At 52.3% G+C, this 18,632-nt stretch overlaps 4 protein-coding genes across 4 annotated transcripts; all 4 read left to right on the top strand.

The window, feature by feature from the left end:
- Positions 1-1,565: 1,565 nt before the first annotated feature.
- BBA_09382 (mitochondrial manganese superoxide dismutase) lies at positions 1,566-2,444 on the top strand (the record flags this gene model as incomplete). Its single annotated transcript, XM_008604479.1, has 3 exons — positions 1,566-1,692; positions 1,809-2,074; positions 2,145-2,444. The coding sequence occupies 3 exons, from the start codon at positions 1,566-1,568 to the stop codon at positions 2,442-2,444; spliced, it is 693 nt and encodes a 230-aa protein (XP_008602701.1).
- A 408-nt stretch (positions 2,445-2,852) lies between these two features.
- On the top strand, positions 2,853-4,448 carry BBA_09381 (uncharacterized protein; the record flags this gene model as incomplete). The annotated part of the gene is made up of 1 exon (XM_008604478.1): positions 2,853-4,448. One exon carries the CDS (start codon positions 2,853-2,855, stop codon positions 4,446-4,448), a length of 1,596 nt encoding a protein of 531 aa, XP_008602700.1.
- An 852-nt stretch (positions 4,449-5,300) lies between these two features.
- Positions 5,301-7,176, top strand: BBA_09380 (uncharacterized protein; the record flags this gene model as incomplete). The annotated part of the gene is made up of 2 exons (XM_008604477.1): positions 5,301-5,685; positions 5,867-7,176. 2 exons carry the CDS (start codon positions 5,301-5,303, stop codon positions 7,174-7,176), a joined length of 1,695 nt encoding a protein of 564 aa, XP_008602699.1.
- A 3,414-nt stretch (positions 7,177-10,590) lies between these two features.
- Positions 10,591-11,904, top strand: BBA_09379 (glycosyl hydrolase; the record flags this gene model as incomplete). The annotated part of the gene is made up of 1 exon (XM_008604476.1): positions 10,591-11,904. The coding sequence occupies one exon, from the start codon at positions 10,591-10,593 to the stop codon at positions 11,902-11,904; it is 1,314 nt and encodes a 437-aa protein (XP_008602698.1).
- Between the last annotated feature and the right edge of the window lie 6,728 nt (positions 11,905-18,632).

Genomic DNA, 18,632 nt, shown 5'->3' with positions numbered 1-18,632 from the left:
GGCGGCGGCGGCGGCGGCGGTGGGCGCGGGGGGCCGAGGAGACGGTCGAGACTCTGACCGAGGGCGTCTTGATGGCGAGGGCCGCGGAGACGGTCGAAGCTCTAACCGAGGGGGTCTTGACCGCGAGGACCTGGCTCGGGCGTATCGGCCGTTTGGCGCAAAGCTGTGTGCGATGTGTCGCGTCGTCGAGCGGCCGCACCTTGGCGAAGAGCGTCGCGGGCTTGGGATGCATTACCATAGTCGCCATTTTGCCAGCCTGGGTGCGAAGAAAACCGCCTCTCACTTGTCTTTCCCACTCAATTGATGCCTTTTACGAAACGAATGTCGTAGGGTCGTTGTGTAGGTAAGCTACATTGTTTGGTAGCAGCCTCGTGTGGAGGGGACCAGGCAAGGTGGGGGTTGTCCCAGCAACACGGGCCCAGCGTTCTATACAGGTACAACGAATAAGCGCCCAAACCTTGACGAAGCTTTTAAAGTTGTTGCATTGTGGCCTTCCATGTCTTTCTAGGTATTTTTTATAAGTGGCCAGTATGCTCGACATATCGTGAATTCTGGTTTATGATATCCATGCGCTAATCAATCAACATCAAGCCCGATGCTACTTGCAGCACATACCGATAGAGTGGGTCTGCTATGGCTCGCAATATATTCGTACCAGTAGGACAGCATGAAGCCCAGTCCGTATTTCGATATCCAATTCGCCCGCCGTTTCTCTTTCTTATCTTTAGAAAGGCAGCCAGGCCGTAGTTGGTGAGCAGTCTGCCTGGGCTACCTTCCCTGGCCACATGGCAACCCGGGTCTCGGGCAATGCCGTGATACCCTAGAGCCATGGTTGGTACTTAGCTTCTACCTGCTGATGATGACTGCTTGGTCGCTGGGTGCAGGAGTTGTTTGACGTTTTGACCATCACGAGCATGAACCATCGGCCGAAGAGTCGGCAGCCGCTCGGCGAAAGCATCTTTGACGACATCCGGCAACGTCGGGGAAAGGAGCCCCGGCCCCACACAACAATGCCGCTGACTTAGAACATGTTCTTAGTGGGGAAGAGGGGCCTCTGTTAGTAATGCGAGGCGCTGTACTTGCTGCTGGGCAACTGGCTTTAGGGGCCTCAGGTATCCACCGGTAGCTGCTAGAGTCACTGTAATCTCGAATTCTACCCGCTGTAGCCACCACTGTACAAGCTTCCTTCGCCCACTGTTAGCCTCGCTCCCCCCATACCTACCTACCTATTATGACGACAGGCTGAGCTCACCAGAAGCTCCCCCGTCATATTGGCCGGCTGGCGAAAAATAGCTCGGCTCTTCGGCTTGACATCATCAACACTCCCATCATCACGACTGTGCAATTGGTAAGCATCCCCTTCTCTGCGGCTTCATAAAGGTCCTGGCACCTCTCATCCTCCTGCGTTGCATACGTTCGAGGCGCATTCAACTTTTGCGCTTGTGCTTGCATTCGAAACGGAAGCACGGCTGACTCGTCTCGCGACAACCTCATTCGCAAACGCAATTGAACCACAACTGACAATCTGAATTTGCAAAGCCGACACTCATCACACAATCGACACCATGGCCTCTACTCTTCTCCGCACAACTCCCGCCGTGCGCGCTGGTCTCCGCGCCGTCTCCAAGCCTGCCGCTGCCATGGCCTCGACCAGCTTCGTTCGCGGAAAGGCTACCCTTCCCGACTTGCAATGTAAGCGGCCTCTACAGCCCCCCTTGAAGAAAACCCTCTGCGATCGATATCGTCACCGATACTCAGCTCAACTTTCGCGGTACACCCCCAAAAGCAATCGCTAACACTTGCACCAGATGACTATGGCGCTCTCGAGCCCTCCATCTCCGGCAAGATTATGGAGCTTCACCACTCCAAGCACCACCAGACCTACGTAAACGGCTTCAACGCCGCCGTAGAGGCTCTCTCCGAGGCCCAGGCCAAGAATGACGCCAAGGCTGCTGCTGCCCAGGCTCCTCTTCTCAACTTCCACGGTGGTGGCCACATCAATCACACTCTCTTCTGGGAGAACCTCGCCCCCAACGGCCAGGGTGGCGGTGGTGAGCCTACTGGCAAGCTTTCCGTATGTGGCACCCGTGTTGCATCTCGCTTGATTGACTGCACAATTTGGCTAACACCATCATGATCTGTAGACTGCCATCACCGAGGACTTTGGATCCTTTGACAAGCTCAAGAAGCAGACCAACGCTGCCCTCGCCGGTATTCAGGGTTCCGGTTGGGCCTGGCTGGTCAAGGACAAGACGTCCGGTACCCTCAGCGTAGTCACCCGCGCCAACCAAGATCCCATTGCCGGTAACCTCGAGCCTCTACTGGGCATTGATGCTTGGGAGCACGCCTACTACCTCCAATATGAGAACCGCAAGGCTGAATACTTTAGTGCCATCTGGGACGTTATCAACTGGGACACCGTTGCAAAGCGTTTTGAGAAATAGGTTGCACGATTGAGCGACTGCATGCAGTTCAAGACCGACCGCCAAAAATTCAAGGCCAATGTAATTTATGATATACCACCAATACAATAAATAATTTCTCGTACGAAAGGCTATCAGTATCACTCAACTCATATTTGTACACTCAGCCACACTTTGCTTTTGGCGCTCACTGACTAATCGCGTCGTCGCCGGAGCCTCGTATATCGACACAGCCAGGTCTCGGATCAGTTCGGTATCCGCTTGCAGCAGCTCATCAGGGCCGTCTCAGACGTCTCTCTCCGCTCCCTCCTGACTCACCTTCACAACCAATCTCACTCAAACGGGAAATCAAGCAAAATCTCAACTTCAGTCAAGATGCTATTCTCATCCCTAGCCAGCTACGTCCTGGCAGGTTGCACATGGCGTACCATGCAGCAGGCAGGTGCCGCCGACAGGCTGCAGCCGACCGTTGAGAGCGCTCACGCCCGGGCGCACCCCATCTTCCGGGCCATCAACAATGCCGGCCGACAATGGGGTTCGTCCATGAACCATAACGGCTTCAGCCTTTTTCCCGCCATCATTCCGGCTGGTACCGTCCTATATCATGGCAGCCACTCTCAAGAGCCCCCCAAAACATTCGAATGGCTGGCCTTTGAGATTGAGCACGCCGAAGGCTTCGCCCTAGATATCGACTTCGTGCCAGTCAGAGACAAAGACAGAGTAAAACATGGCGACGAAAAGGCCGAAACGAAGGATATGCCTGGTACGCAAAAGACCCTACGTCGGAGCCCCCCAGCAGACGGGAAAGGCAATAGGCCCCGGGCTAAGCTCGGGTATCTTCAAAGTCATCAAGCGACCAAGGATCTGCACGTGCTCTATATCGATGGAATGTCTGGCGGGAAAACGGATCTCGGTACCTTGGACGCTGAGCTCTACATATTGTACGGGAAGCCCAACCTCAATTTCGAAGACGGCGAGTTTACCCGGGCTAAAGTCATATGCGCAATCATAACGAAATGGGGATACGATGGCTTCGTTCGCATGGAGATTGGCTTTGAATACGTTCATTGTGACTTCTCCAAAGATCTCGATCTGATTTCCAGTCAAGCAGTGTTTCACCGCAGGGGCGTAGTCAGCGACTCGAGCATGGTCTACTTCCAGTGGGCGAGGGCCGTGGCGGAAAACTATGACGGAGTCGGCACCGATCGCCTGCGGATTGATTACTCTTCCATGGTGTCTGGGCTCTTCTACCCTCTCAACATCACAACCATGGACCCTGAGCGGCCAGATCTGATGCGTCTGGCGACGGCCGGCCTACACGACTTGCAGAAGCTCAAGCCGGAGGTTGAGATCATGGCGCGTCACCCTCGACGATTCACCATCAACTGGCAGGCAGTCACAGATACGATTGTTCGAAGATTTGCTAACAGGCTTGCTTTCATGACTACAGACGACATTAGCCAAGAGCACCTGATTGGCGAGATTGAAACCGCTGCGAGAACATATATCAATGCGCCGGTGCCGAAAGATTCAAAAGCGCCACTGGCTCCAGAGCTGCTGAAAGAGTCGATTTCAAAATGTATTGAGCAGCCTCTTCTCCCCGCAACCTTTCACAAAGCGCAATGGTCAAGAGAAGACAAGCTCATTGGAGTGGCTATCGAAGTCGCGATGCGGGATATCTGCACCGTCATTCTCGAGTCTTATAATGCCCTGCGCGCTGCCGTTGAAAAAGACGTGTCGGAAGGAGACAAAGGGTTGACGTCCCACGCAAACAAGGCAGCGAAGAGGGCTCACCGAGATATTCAGAATCTGACAGCCACGCTCGGTTGGAGCCAATGGAAACAGGTTCGCCGCTGCCCGCCAGACCAGGTGGTCTTCACGATCATGTGGCCTCTGGGCAATACGGAGGACTATTTCCACCCCACATGCATTCCCATAAAAGAAATCAATCCAGATCGAGATACTTACTTTAGGTACAACTTTCCGGGCGAACATGGACGGCACGGACGCGAAAGACAAGATTGAGACATTGTACCACTGAATTCGCGCGCATTATACGAGGCCGGCACGGCATATAGGCAGACTGACATCAATGCGCTGGTAGTCTAGAGGCGCCCGAACAAATAACACTATGAGCAAGGATACATATTCTTTGCGTTTACCAAAAACGTTTTGTCTGCACAGCTTTTGTTCCATGGGATAGGTACGACGACAGCCAGGGACCTCTGGTCTACCCACGGCTGCACGCAAGAGAGCCGACGGAGATCCTGGCCAAAATCGACACTGACGTTTGCCGGCATGAGAAGTGTAGACTCAATCCATGCTCGCTTCTTAGCGAGTAAGCAGCACAGAACTTGGTCTCTGAATATAGAGCCTATCTGCGCCTCCGAGCTACTGGTTCTCCGGCAGAGGCCTCTCCAAAGTCTTGCTGTGCAACACGACTGAGACTGGCCAATGGCGCTGCCGTCATTGTGCGCCAAAGGTCGTATTATTCCAACAAGCGAGCCCATGGTTACTCTAGATGATGGCTTAGAGGCAACACCTGTGATACCAGGTTCCTGGCGGCATTGTCGACTACTCAGCTGATCAGGAGAAGGCGATACTGTGCTGGGCTGAAAGAGGCAACTTTCGTCCGGAGATGTAAGCTGTACATTTTGCTTTTTCATTCCGAATTTGCTCGTACTGGAGATCAGAGCACTTTGGAGAGAGGGCCAACTCGCTCTCGGCCCACGCGATGATTCGGCGTCGTGATTCTTAAACGCTTGTCCACTTGGCCCGACTCTGTCCTGGGTCTCGCATGCCTACTTCCTTTCTTTTTCGCACACTACTAATATTCACCGTCGCTCGTTGGCCCGTCCGTCCGCTCATTCCCCGAACATGTCTGAGAGCCTCAATAGAAAGGCTTGCGATCGCTGTCACAACCAGAAGCTCAGCTGCAAGCGGATCGGCAAAGGGGTTTGCGATCGCTGTTTAAGACTCAATGCCGAATGCAAGTCGAGCCCGTCACTCCGGTACAAGAAGCGGATTCAGCATTACGATCAGATTCAGGAACACCAACAGCTGCAGCATCAGCAGCAGCCGCCGCCGCCGCCGCCGACGCAGAGTCCCGACCAGGCGCAACAATTGTTACAGCATTATTATTCTCGAGAACTGCTACAGCAACAGCAGCCTCTGCCACAATTGGCCTACTCGCAAGAGCAGAGCACCGCACCCAATAATGCTCTCTACTCGGAAGAACAAGACCATTCTGAGGCAGAAGATGGTACAGAACGCCGCTGCCCGAAGCGGAGGCGGAAAGGAAGTGATGCTCATCCTGTCCAACGTGACACGGGTAGGTTACCCCCAAAAACAGCCGCTATTCTACCCCTGGTATCATTGCCAATTGTTTCTGAGACGAAAAGGGATATCAGCTAATTTATTTGTGGAAGTACTTCCGTTATTAGCAACCGACGCGATGTCGGCCCCCGGCATACCGAGCCAGGTAATGACGGTGCCGGATGGGTCTGCAGGGCTGGCCGAGTATGCAATGAACTTGCGGAATATGGATTACATGGCACTGTCCCAACCGCCGATGCCGCCCAATTATTTATTAGGATCGCAAGTTCCCTCTGGCGTCGTTGACTACTTTCCCTTTCATCAAGTCAATCCGAGTTTCTGGCCTAATCAGTCACACGAGGAAGCACAGCAGCTGCAACATCATCACCTGGTGCTGCACCACCACCAACCGCAACAGGTCTTTGATCAAGATTCATTCGCACCCTTTGCACCTCTTGTTATACCAGATCCAGCTGTCGCCCAGCAGGATCCTTGCAGATCTGTGCAGCCGCCGCCGCAACAGGACTGTGTCGTCCAAGATTGTGCCACGCTCGTCTTTGGCAGCAGAAGACGCCAAAGTGCCCCTCCGCCGCACCCGCAGACATTTTATTTCCCTACGACGAAGAGTCGGTCTCGCTCAAATATACTACGGGCCAACTACAAGGATTCCGTGACAGCTAACGAGAGCAATCTGGCCGTAATGGATCAATTTTTGCTAACCTACACTCGTGTCCGCCTGCTTGCCAACCATCTTGAGTGCCTCGAGCAGGGCAAGGACTATCGCGATGGTCCCGGCGGAAAGCCCAATGAATTCACCGTGGCCGAGCTCTATAAGCATACGCATTACCTCATCGAAGTTCTCGAGCGCATTGTGGCCATGAAGAGAGCGTCCAGCGACTCCGCCACCGGCCAGGCGGAGCTGCCTCTCAGCGCGACGGATCCTTCCAACGGCATGTTGACAGTATCTCTCTACGCGCACCTCCTTAAGACTCTGCAGCACCTCTTTGATCACGTCCGCGTGGTTCTGGCCGACGCGGACCCCAAGCTGGATGATACGTTTGACTCGTACCTCCTGCCGGTAATGAACTTTGGCATCGCAACCGGCGCCTCCCTCGACACCCACCCGGCGCTCCACATGTCCCTGACGGTGCAAGTCGGCATGCAGTACCTGGGGCGGCTGCGCGATGCCACTGCCTTCCTGGGCCTTACCCAGGGAGCCGAGACCAACGGACACGGGGCGCATGGCCCTGGGGCATCGGAGAGCCAGGACTTGATTGCCGGCAGCGCAGAGATTAGTGCTTGGTTTTCCAATATTATGAAGATGGAAGGCAACCTCAGCAAGACTCTGGGACAGCTGCAGGACGAGCTCAACGACTTTATGGATGCCATGGACGTGATTGACGCCAAGGAGGAGAGGGAGAAGAATGAGAGGAAGTAGTGCGAATGCGCTGTAGTGCGTATTCGTGAAAGTTGGTGGCTGTTTTTCATTTGGCTGCGCTACGAACAGCCAAGGTATCCTGGAGGGAGTGTATTTGCAAAGTTTCATGGATCTCGTATGTACTCTAATATACTTGTGTGTATAATCATGGTACTCTTTGTGTATAATAGCGGGTTTGTAGACTCGACTCTGCCTGGCGCGGCGAGGTTGGATGTTCAGAGTCAACATATGTAGTAGGTGCGCAAAGTTGACGCTGCCGAGCATGCTACAGTTGATGACCCCAAGCTTTCGCATGGTATTTTTTCGAGATTGATTCTAGCCGATGCCAGCGAAGAAATCCGCGTCTGTGACATTAGCACTGTTACTGCCAACCTAGTACCTAGGAAGGCGCTTCTGATGCTTCTCTTCAATAGCGGCGCGATGGTCACTTTGTTTCTAGTCAGCTGTCCCACCTCAACTACTACATGGCACTCAGAAAGAACACAATGAGGCCTTTGGTTGCAATTTACTCAACGCCAAGAGGGGCTACTTCTGGAAAGGGGGCTGCCGTATTTGCCAATAATAAGCCATTGGTTGAGAGCAAGGGCGGCAACTACGTTTCATTACCGAGTCACAGGCGAAAATCGATTCGTGTTGGTAGATGATCATCTCTCGTACACGTGAATAAGTGTTCTTCATAAAAGAAGGTTGTCTTCGTCATGAATGATTTACAAGGCAACTTCCCCTGCTTTTATCGAGCCACCCCCTCTTCTGACTGCTGAGAGAGATACGCGATGAGACGATGCATGTTATAACCACGATGGGAAAAGCGTTAGATGGCGGCGTGCCAACAGAGTATACATAGTATTCAACTATGAGAGTAGGTAAGAAGCCGTTGGGATATATTTCGACCTCGGACCAAGGAAAATAAAATAAAGTATCCGTAGTTTTCGAGGGCCCTTTTGCTAGCGACGCCGGGGAGTCTCTTCCGGGTGGGGCGAAAGCAGCTCTCTTGCCCTGCCTGGCCACTGACCGATCAAGATTTGTAAGGAAACCAACAAAATGAGACTTGGAAGCAATGGCCGCGGATTGCGCGGACGCACGAATGGAATACGAGCAATAAACTTATTTAGGAGGGGAGAAGCTTGGAAGCCTGCCAAGCTGACTGGTTTCAAAACGTAAAAAGTGGATAGCGCCGCGATAACCGGTCGGGGTCCCGGTCTGCAATTCGTCAACGCTTGTTTACACTATCATCCATCGTCCGGGAAGGCGGAGAGGGCTAGCACGATACAAGGCCAACAAGGCCAACAAGGCCCCGTCTTGCATTAGAATTATTAGAGGGAGGTTGGGGGGGGGGGGAGGGGGGCGGACGAGTGACGCGCGGAACGCAGAAGCGGACAGCGCACGCCACCCGCCCTAGAAGGCCGAAAGAAAAAACCAGGAAGCGAGTGATCTGCATGCAGTCGAATGGATTGCACGGGCCTTTCCGTCGGCAAGCCAGGGCGAGAAAATGATTGATTACCCACAAGCATCGTTGAGTGGCAAAGTGGTTGGTTATTGGATCTTTGCGTCACCCATTTCCAATAGGATCTTCTCAGGAACTGGAAACTGGCCATTGCACTACATGAGTGGCGGGGATGTGCAGAGATGTATCGAGTACGGATACACGATGTCGCTCGCGATTAAAAGAAAAAAGCAATATGAGCCTTGTTTTGTCTCACCATGATGACGGATGGAAAAAAAAAAGGAAAAAAAAAGAAAAAAAATAAAGGATGTGGCTGCAAGCGGTGAAGAAACGACGCCATCATGCGTACAGACTGGAAAAAAGAAAGGCGCACAAGAAAGCAAAATAGCAGCATCGCACCCATGATTTTTCGGCCCCACGAATGGCATGGTGCGTACTCTGACAATGGTACTACGAGACATTTGTCAAAGCTCACAGACCGAAACAAGACGGCTCGTTAAATGGCTCGGATCCTCGCTGAGCATCAAACCGCAAAAAGAAACAGAGGCATCGAAACAAACCGTGAAAGGTCCGATACGTTATGCTTGATGGGCTGAACTGGCTGTGCTAGGTTGTCTAGGCACGGTCCGAGTCTATTGGCGCAGCACCCATCAACCAACCAACCGGCTCTCGTGGGGCATCTCGACCGTCGAAGCACAAGTCAGTTCAAAGTTGGGGCATCGGCCGGAAAGAGTGGAAGCGTCTTTTGTAGCCCTGCCGCTTTTGCGAGCGCATTGATGTGGCCTGCATAACCTGTTTAGTTATGCGTTTCGCTGCCGGACCATGATGTCGACTGCGCCAGAACCATCGACTCTAGAAAAAGTCGTAGCGCAGGCAACAAGCCACCTCATTTCATTGACTGACAAGTGTCTCCAGTTAGAGTTTGACAATACATTACCGAATAGACAAGCCGTTAGCAGATTGCACTTGCCAGGTGTCAAGACAAAACGTCCACGACGGAAGCACGACGTAGTCAAAGGGTCTCTCGGCATAAGAGGTGGAGGAAAGATACCAGGATCGAGTTGTTTCCGACATCACTGTACGTCATGGGCACCGAGTGCCGCAGCACACCCAGCGCGCAGCAGAAGGCTCAGCAACTCGCACGGGTGCTTTGGCGTCAGAGAGACTGCTGTAACGGTGACATGGCTGCACTGAGAACGCGCCAATGATCGATTCCAGGTCGAGTCTGTGTACGTGCGCCAGAAAATCGGGCCCATTCTGAAATGGAATTCTGAAAAGAAGAGCACAAATAGACCCCTTCGCAAGCCGTCCGATGGGGGTTTCCTCTCTTTCGCGCCTGGTCGATTGGCGCTTGCTGCTCTTTCCGTAGATGTCGATATCGATATCTCAATCCTGGGTTGACACAATCGTTGATAGCTAGCAACTTAAAACCAAACCATTTCTCATGAAGTACTTTGAGTGCAGAAAACACAGGCCCATCGGCAGCTAGCCATGGGCACCCCGCATATGCAGGTGAATGGATTCTAGCTTGGTGAGAGCTAGCCAACAGACCAATCTGGCTGGAGAGAGAGACTGCGCGCTGATCTGGGTTGGCGCATGGCCGCATCATCTGCACCCGCCTATCTCATGTGTCAGGTGCGACAGTAAGTGTAGCCCGCAAAATAACTGCCATGACACCTTATAGGCGCATCTCATCGGCCGGTTTAGTGCTTCATGGGCATAAGATCGCCGATGGCATTGGCGGGGTTAACAATCGACCACAGATTCATCCTCCGGCGTCATGATCCTCTCTGGGGGAGCCATATTGTCCCCTGCCCGTAGCAAGGAATTTACTTAGTTGCAGAGAGGATCGACTAGTTGACCTCGTGAAGCAGTCGATGTGTTTCGTCGACGGTTACCTAGAGCGAGGTCCTAGCATGAGAATCCACCACGGCTCTCGGACTCAAGTATATAGTATATATGTTGCCCGCATGCCCAAAGTCGAGGTCGAGAGTCGCCGCATGCCTTATTCAGATACCAAAGAGGCGAGAGAGCGTTACAAAATGGTTATGCCAAAAATTTGTGCTGCCAGCGCAGTCCTGGCGGCCGTCGTCAACGCAGTCCCTACCGTCAGCGATGCACATGTGGCAAAGCACGCCAATCATAAAAACCATTACGCAAACAACATTGCGCTCGCTGCCTTTGCCCTTCAGAGATTTTGGTATAACCAGAGTACCGGCCTTTGGGATAATGCGTGGTGGAACAGCGGCAACGCGCTGACAACGCTGGCCGACTGGGCTAAGCTTCGCCCTATTGAGGCCGAGAGACTCGAAATTTCCGACGTGATCCACAATACATGGTCTCGGGCGCAGAATGTCAATGTCTTTACAATAAAGACCGTCATGAGCAACGGCATAATGAAGACTGAGGACTGCATCAATGGCGAGGGCCCTGCTTGCGCTGCTGCTGCTGCTGCTGCTGCCACGGGCGGCGGCGTCCAGCCCCAAGCTTTCCGTAACTTTCTCAACGACTTTTATGACGACGAAGGCTGGTGGGCGCTCGGTCTCATCCACGCCTATGATTACACCCATAAGCAAGAGTACCTCGACTCTGCTGTGCGCATCTTTAGTGACATGCAGGGTGGCGGCAATACCAACTGCAACGGTGGCATTTACTGGAGCAAGAAGAGAAATTATGTCAACGCGATTGCGAATGAGTTGTATCTCTCCGTGGCCGCATCGCTCGCTAATCGCATTCCCAATGACAAAGGCAAGTACACAAGCATCGCAGAGAGCCAGTGGCAGTGGTTCGCCAACAGTGGCATGATCAATGGCGACAACTTGATCAACGATGGCCTAAACGATCAGTGCATCAACAACGGCCAGACGACTTGGACGTACAACCAAGGCGTCGTTCTGGGGGGGTTGGTGGAGTTGTACAAGGCCACTGGCAACCGTGACTATCTCGACCGTGCCAACGACCTTGCGTCTGTGTCTATGAAGAAGCTAGTCGACGGCAATGGGATCCTCGTGGAGGGATGCGAGAATGACCGAGGTCACTGCGGCGGTGATGGCGCCCAATTCAAGGGCGTCTTTGCCCGCAACCTGCGTTACCTCGACGAAATCTCGCCCAGCAACGACATAAAATACTTCCTCGCGCGCAATGCCGACTCCATCTGGGCTAAAGATCGCGATGAAAATAATAACAAGCTTGGTGTTGCGTGGGCTGGGCCGCTTTACAGTCCCATCGGCAATGCGCACAGCAGCGCGATGGACGCACTGGTGGGAGCGGTAGCTGCGATATGATTTGTCTTGACTCGCTGAACGGCGCTCTTTTGTATATGTTATTCATCATGCGGTCAAAATGGACCACACCAGAAAGCAAATGACGAATGCAACCTGTCTGAAACAAGTTATGCACAACGGCATCAAGTGCATGATCAAGGCAATGTCGAAAAGCGGCACTGGCTCTAACCCGGTTAAGTGTTTTGGCCCCCATGACGCACATGCGAGTAGCTGATGATCATTGGTGGGCGGCTTTACCATTCCTGTGCTCTATTCGTATAACTAGCCTTTTTAGACAGACTATTATAGCTGCATTACCCTAGTCGCCGCGTGGGAGCTGACGCCATCTTCAGTGGCAGATGGAAAAAAGGACCGGGGGTTTCCGTGCAATAAAGACCTTGGGCCTGACAGCTAGGGCTGGCGCTGCAGGTATTATTTTCGTTTGATTTAAAATTGCAGGTTTTTAGCGTGGTCTGTTGTTAACGAGCTGGCTGGAGAAGCATTGAGAAGGTGCGCAGGATGGCCCGAGCCGTTGCCCGTACGGCAGAGTCCTCCACAAGCCCCGCTGCGGGACAGTTCTTCCAGTATATACTGGGTTTCGAGCCTCAGATAATCAGGGACGAGGGAAAGCGCTCTCTCGCAATGGCGTCCATGACTCGGCGTCCATCGTAAAGGGCCGCTTTCGGAACGCACCCTTGCTGACTGATTTGATTGGCTCCAAGACAAATGGAAGACGGTGATGCAGTGGAAGGCCCGGTTGAGGCGTGTCGGAAATTTAGACAATGTTGGCCTGGCGTCGCTTGCGATTATAGTTAGAGTGGCATAGAAACATGCGTCAGCGGCATCAGCGCCTTGTATCCACGGGTGTTCAACATGTAAAAGACTGATGCAAGTACGTATCGGGCATGTCCTCGAGGCAACGCGGGCTGGACTCTTCGGCATTCGAAGGGCCAGCACAATCTGAATGCGCTTCCACATCGCGTAGAGGCGGCCAAGGAAAGAATTGTATCAAAGGGAGGCTATCACAGTATAGTTGAAACAACGGCTCTGTTTGGTGTGCGGATTCATGAGCCATGGGCGCACGTGTGCACCGAACCGGGCGCTGTCAAAGGAGCCGATTCTGGCTCTTGTCTGGTTTCTGGTATCGAGTAATAACTAGCGCTTAGCGGCCGATTCAACGAGTATTGCCAGAGGTGGACATAATGCTGACAATATTTTGCGTGGTAGACGAAAAATCAGAGTTTTTTAGTCGCCTGATCTTTTTCAGCGCACGGATAGAGCTTGCAAGAGCCAGCAATCATCCAGGTTGCAGCAGCACATATTTGGTCACGCCTGCGCTGTTGGCCGAGTATTTCCAAAGCATTGCCGAAGCTAGAATTTTCTGTCCTTGTTCTGTTTGTCGGCTGATGTTGTGACGCCCAAGGCGGTGTTGTTCTTTCGAGCAACCAGCACAGGCGCAGACGAGTCGGTTGACCGCTGCATGCTGGACGGGCCTATCACGATGATGCTGGCAGCGCACAGATGCCGAGGACCGTTTTCCATTCGCATCGTCGTGTCAAAACTGGGGCAACTGCGGAAATTTTGATTCTCAACGGCGATGCAGGACGGTCATCCGAGCGGCATTCGTCAGAAATGGTTCGATTATTTCTTCGGCACATGCACTTTGGCCAGGGTCTAGGACACTAAGGAAATATAGTGTGCCCAATACACAAGCAGAATGAGAAACGGTTACTAGGTAGGTAGGCTGGTAGTACCGGTAGGTAGCCGACAAGATCCTCGGCAGGTCATCAAGAAAGACGGTAGTCTTGAAGCCCAACGTCGGTTGAATTTTATCTTCTTTCCGAAAGAAATTTCTCTAATGTATTTCGCTTCCCTATGTATTTCGCTGTTAGTTTCAGTCTCTGGGCAAAACGGGAAGTTGGGATGTGTAACACTGATAAGGAAACATGCATCCAGTCATGGTTCACCAGGGGAGCTGATCTTGTTCTTGTTGCCGATGGATGTGACGTGCGAGGGCGGCCTCGTGCGCATCACCTCTGACTCTGCTACGGGCCCTTGCAGCGCATTGCCGGGTTGGGCAGCGACTGCAGAAATGCTGCGACCGGTCAAGAGTCGCGCAGGACCCTTTGATGCAAACCATGCGCAGTGCAATGTTAATCCGACGCCATTCCGCGTGGTTTACCAGTACTCATCTCGGGTCCGGGACCACCGTGGCGGAGAAAGAAGCTTGCACTCTGGACAAATGAACCAGGGGTTGCGAGTGCCGCGATGACTCGTTGGTCCTTGATGCTCGCATATAGGTTCCGAATAAGTAATTAATTTAGCATTGACGGAAGAAATAATAATGGGGGCTTGGAACCAGCAAAGGAAGAGAAAAACTCGGTCGGCTCGAGGGATAGAAAAAGGGAAACGGCGGCCAGGCCTGACTGATGATGAGATGGGGCTAATAATTAGCACTTGGCAGGACCGCCTGCTGGCAGCGGACCGTCGCGGCACCATGATTAGGCAATTGGTGATAGCCGCTACGTGCGCCACGGCCCGCAAAGTCATCTTTAGTCGGTAGTTTGTACATGAGAGAGAATTGCTGGACCAACAGAGATGTTTGTCAATGATGCAGATGACATGTACGGATTACCGAATAGGGTCTGGAAGTAAAGGTCCGGTGGGTGTGCATCTCGTGATACAGTACAGGTACAGTACAGGTACAGTACAGCTATTGTACCACGAACAGTGCCTCAAAGCAGGCCCGTAGCCACTGTGCCTGGTCAGCACCTTCTTCACCAAGCTAATTAAGAACCTACCCTACCTCCTAATATCCTATTTGTACCGCCCGTTCCAAGCCTCACTCTAATCTTCATAACTTCTGGCATCCCACACCTCCACCATACGCCTCCAACCCTCCAACACGCTCTCAATAACTAGCAGCCTTTCTCTGCTGAAAACCTGTAGTTCCTACCGGAGGCAGCGGTATTCAGGGAAGAGGGGTGCGTTACAGCAAGGTGAGGGTGTGTCTCCTACCAGTACCTCGCACACCACCCTGGCCTGGTCTGGAACCATGGCTCTGAACAGAGGTTCCGTTCGCACTCTAGACACCCCCCCTCCTCCCCCCTGGCTCATATAAAATACAGAAAAAAAAAAGGTGCAGACACATTACTCTTTCTGCCGGCATCGAGACCAATCATCTCTGTGACCCGGATGGGCGGGCTATCAAGGCGCGGAAAAACAGACTGAGCAGCCTTACTCCATACATACAACGTCTCTCTTTCGCTGCGGCCGCACGCCCATGCCACCCCCCAGGGCAACTCTTCTTTTTTTAAATAGCCTTGTAGCCTCCACTCCAAGTCCACCTCTGCCCATCGTCGTTTTATCTTTCGAAAGCCATATTAACTGTTCGACTAATATAATACCCTTCTATTCCATCTTCCAAAGTCTTTCTGCGTATCGGCATTGGCTTTTGTGTGTAACACGACCTTTCTCGACCCCGCCTTCGTACCTATATCTGCCGCCACATCTCCTCTACTACTAGCACTGTTCTGTCGTTCCTCCTGCAACAAACATTTTCCACAACATACGTCTACAAACGGCGCAATGTGCAATTATATTTATGTGTGTATCGCCTCTACGCCTCGATATATCCAGGTGCTCTGCATGATTTCAACATACATCTAATCCGCCTCGCAGAGAGAACTCAGCTGTCAGCATCACTACCACTTGGTGCAATCCTGGTGTCCCAAATATATTGAGACTGAAAAGCGCTGTCCGCCTACAATAGTGTGCAAGCAATACCAGTCGGTTTCCCCGTCAATATCCTCGCTGTTTACCTTGTTTATGCTGACCTCTCTTTCAGTGGTGACGAGCTATGTTGTATGTTACAGTCTTGGTACCTCTGCCGACGACCATCTAACTTTATGTAGCCGCCTGCCGAGAACGCCAATTCCCCAGTAACCCTCCATGGGCCAAGCTGATAATGCGCCCTGCTCAGCCTTCGTCGCAACGTTTCCAGATTCCGGCCTAGGAACTTGGGATTTGTGGAACGGTACGACCCAGGTCTAAAATTGACCGCTTCGTGGAGAGAACCTCGAGCATCAGCTTTACTTCTTCACGAATGACTATATAACCAAACACCTACAACCACTTCATAAATACGGCGATACAGCGACAACGGCGAATCCTTTTTTTTTTAAACTGCGCAGAACTGCTACCGGAAGAACTCAAGGTGCAAACCTTTCGATATATTCTTTGTATCTTTCTTTCGACATTTTCGGCATCTACATATACTTGCGGCTCGAAGCGCAAGCGACAATACACTTTCCCACTCTTATTGTCTCCCTGGGACTTTGATATTATTGAGGAGTCTATCTTGGTTTATTTTTTTTATGTTACTGGATTTTTCATTGCAACTGGGAAACGGCTGGCTATACACTGGGAGGGCACGCGCGAGCAAGCGGCGAGAGATTGGACACCACAGGACAGGATAGTCTAGGCCTTGCAGTCAGCAAAAATCTAGCAATGGTTATGGGAGGAGGGGGGTTGGGACAGTCTATTTTTTTTTTTTTGGAGTTAATATGCATACACAATATACCACTTCTGATTTACCCACGACAATTCGTCGCTGTGACGTATCGACGTCTGCGAACCATGTCCCATCTCAATGTATATCCGTGGATCTTCAAAGCATGCCCCATGATTGACCCAAGCGTATGGACGCACTCAAAGGACGCCAGATCCAATTGCGGAGATGCATGCACGCCTTTCATGACAGGGGGGCAGGCCAACCCATGCCCACGCACAGCAACCTCTTTCAGTATGCGACCTTCTACGACAAGCTCCCACCGCGCCATTTTACAGAGAATGGGCCAAAAGATTACGGATACGTTGGAGTTTTCTGTAATCGCCAGGAACAGTACATGGCATGTTCGCTGACTGGGCCGTGATGCAAGCACAGTTCCTTTGCTACTTGTCCCGCTGTGTTTCAGCCTGCAGATCAGAACCCGTGTAATCCGTAAACTATGGCTTGTTCCTGAACTGGGCAACTGGGGAAGGGAAACTGGTTCAGGAGCAAACTCGGCTTTCGTTGAGGCCCCGTCTGATACCCAGTGATGTGTGCGCGGCCCCTAAATAGACGGGATGACGCCACCTGTTTAGTCTTTTGGGATCATCGCTGATTTACTTTGTAATCACAGGCAGAGCCGAGTTCTGACTTTGCATAAGCATGATAATCATTTTTAAAGACAAAAAAAAAAAGATTCTGTTTGGCTACGAGAAACAAGTATTACTAGTATAGAGGGGTGCGGGTTTGGTACCACCTGGATGATCATATAGCAGCCCGACCAGCTGGCAGCCTGGCACCCACATGCTTCTTTGCCCAACCGACAATACACAACACACACAACACACAACACCTACACACACATCAGTTGTTTGCCCACGAAAGGCCAAGATGATAGGGCGATACAGCACCGCCCCCCTATCAGTAAACATCTGATGATGAAGTTTCGGTGTTACTCCTTTCCAGCTCGGGCGCACTCCCCCCCGCAAAAAGGATTGCCGTAGGCCTCCTCTCGTTCCGCGCCCTTGACCCGTCCAGATCCTCTCTGTGCCGCTGCCAGGCGGCGAGCGCGTGGGTTGCTTGCTTCGTTAGCAAGTGTTACGCAGCAGCTTGCTTCCTGCATGCACCGGCCCGCTAGTTAACCATCGGCCGTCCAGTCGTCAGCCCCTGTCGCGGCATGCAAGAGTCTGCCACACACGTCGTTGTTGTCTCGTGGCGGCGCGCCAAAGCAGAGGGTGGTTTCCAACAATGGGTGGTGGCTTGCTCACTAGCAGCCCGCCAGTGTCTTGTTGCGGTGGGTGCAGCTGCATTGCAGTGACTATTTCTCCGAGCCCAGTTGCCCATGTTGCTTTTTCTTATGAATGGCTTGCATACGCCATCCGTCAATGACGACCAATGAGGGAGCGCTCCGAGCGCGCTGAGTCTCGTTTTACCCCCTGGTGACTATTTTTTTGATTAACTCGTACACAGCATGGCGCATTATTTACCCGTACTGTGTAAATGTGTCTTGCCCAAAGTGTGCAGATCGATGTGCGCCTTGGCCAGACACCAGATGAATATGAGGAGCGCGCAGGGCAATCCCAGGCCGTTCAAAGCATCAGGGCACAAACTTTGACTAACAGCTCAGGCTCGTCTCTAATAATAGTTTCGTTGTGTACTCCGTACTCCGCAACAAATGGTTATCTTAGCTAGCTTACAAGCTAACAGTGTCCCTATTGCATTCACGGCCAGATGCTTGGGACCAATGCCCTTTTCATTCTCATCCAGATAACGCCCTTCATGTGAGCCAAAAGAAGCAACAAAGGCACAAAAGCAATGCTAATGATATATCACTCTGACACGTTGACTTTGGCACATTCATTAGAGTTCAAAGCCAATAGCGGCACGAGGCAGCTATTAGCACGCCTAGCCCACTGGCATCGTGCCAGTGGTTACACCACCCTCAAAGAGGGCAAGACTCGTCACTTTTCAGGATGGAGCTTGGAACGGAAATCACTCATCGCAAAGACCACACATGTCTCGACGACATATACGTAAATGAGTGGGTGTTCAAACACATAGGCGTTTGCCAGTACGGAATATCTTGCCCTGGCTGAGAGAACAAGAGAGTTAAAAAGCACAGGCCATCATATTCCGACACCAAATCTCGTAGGGCCGCCACCCAATCTGCTGGTACAGACCTGGCGAGGGGAGAGGGCCG

Source organism: Beauveria bassiana (assembly GCF_000280675.1).
Source record: "Beauveria bassiana ARSEF 2860 unplaced genomic scaffold BBA_S00052, whole genome shotgun sequence".
Lineage (NCBI taxonomy): Eukaryota > Fungi > Ascomycota > Sordariomycetes > Hypocreales > Cordycipitaceae > Beauveria > Beauveria bassiana.
The sequence above is the reverse complement of the archived record's forward strand: the minus strand, read 5'-3'. Positions and strand labels throughout refer to the sequence as shown.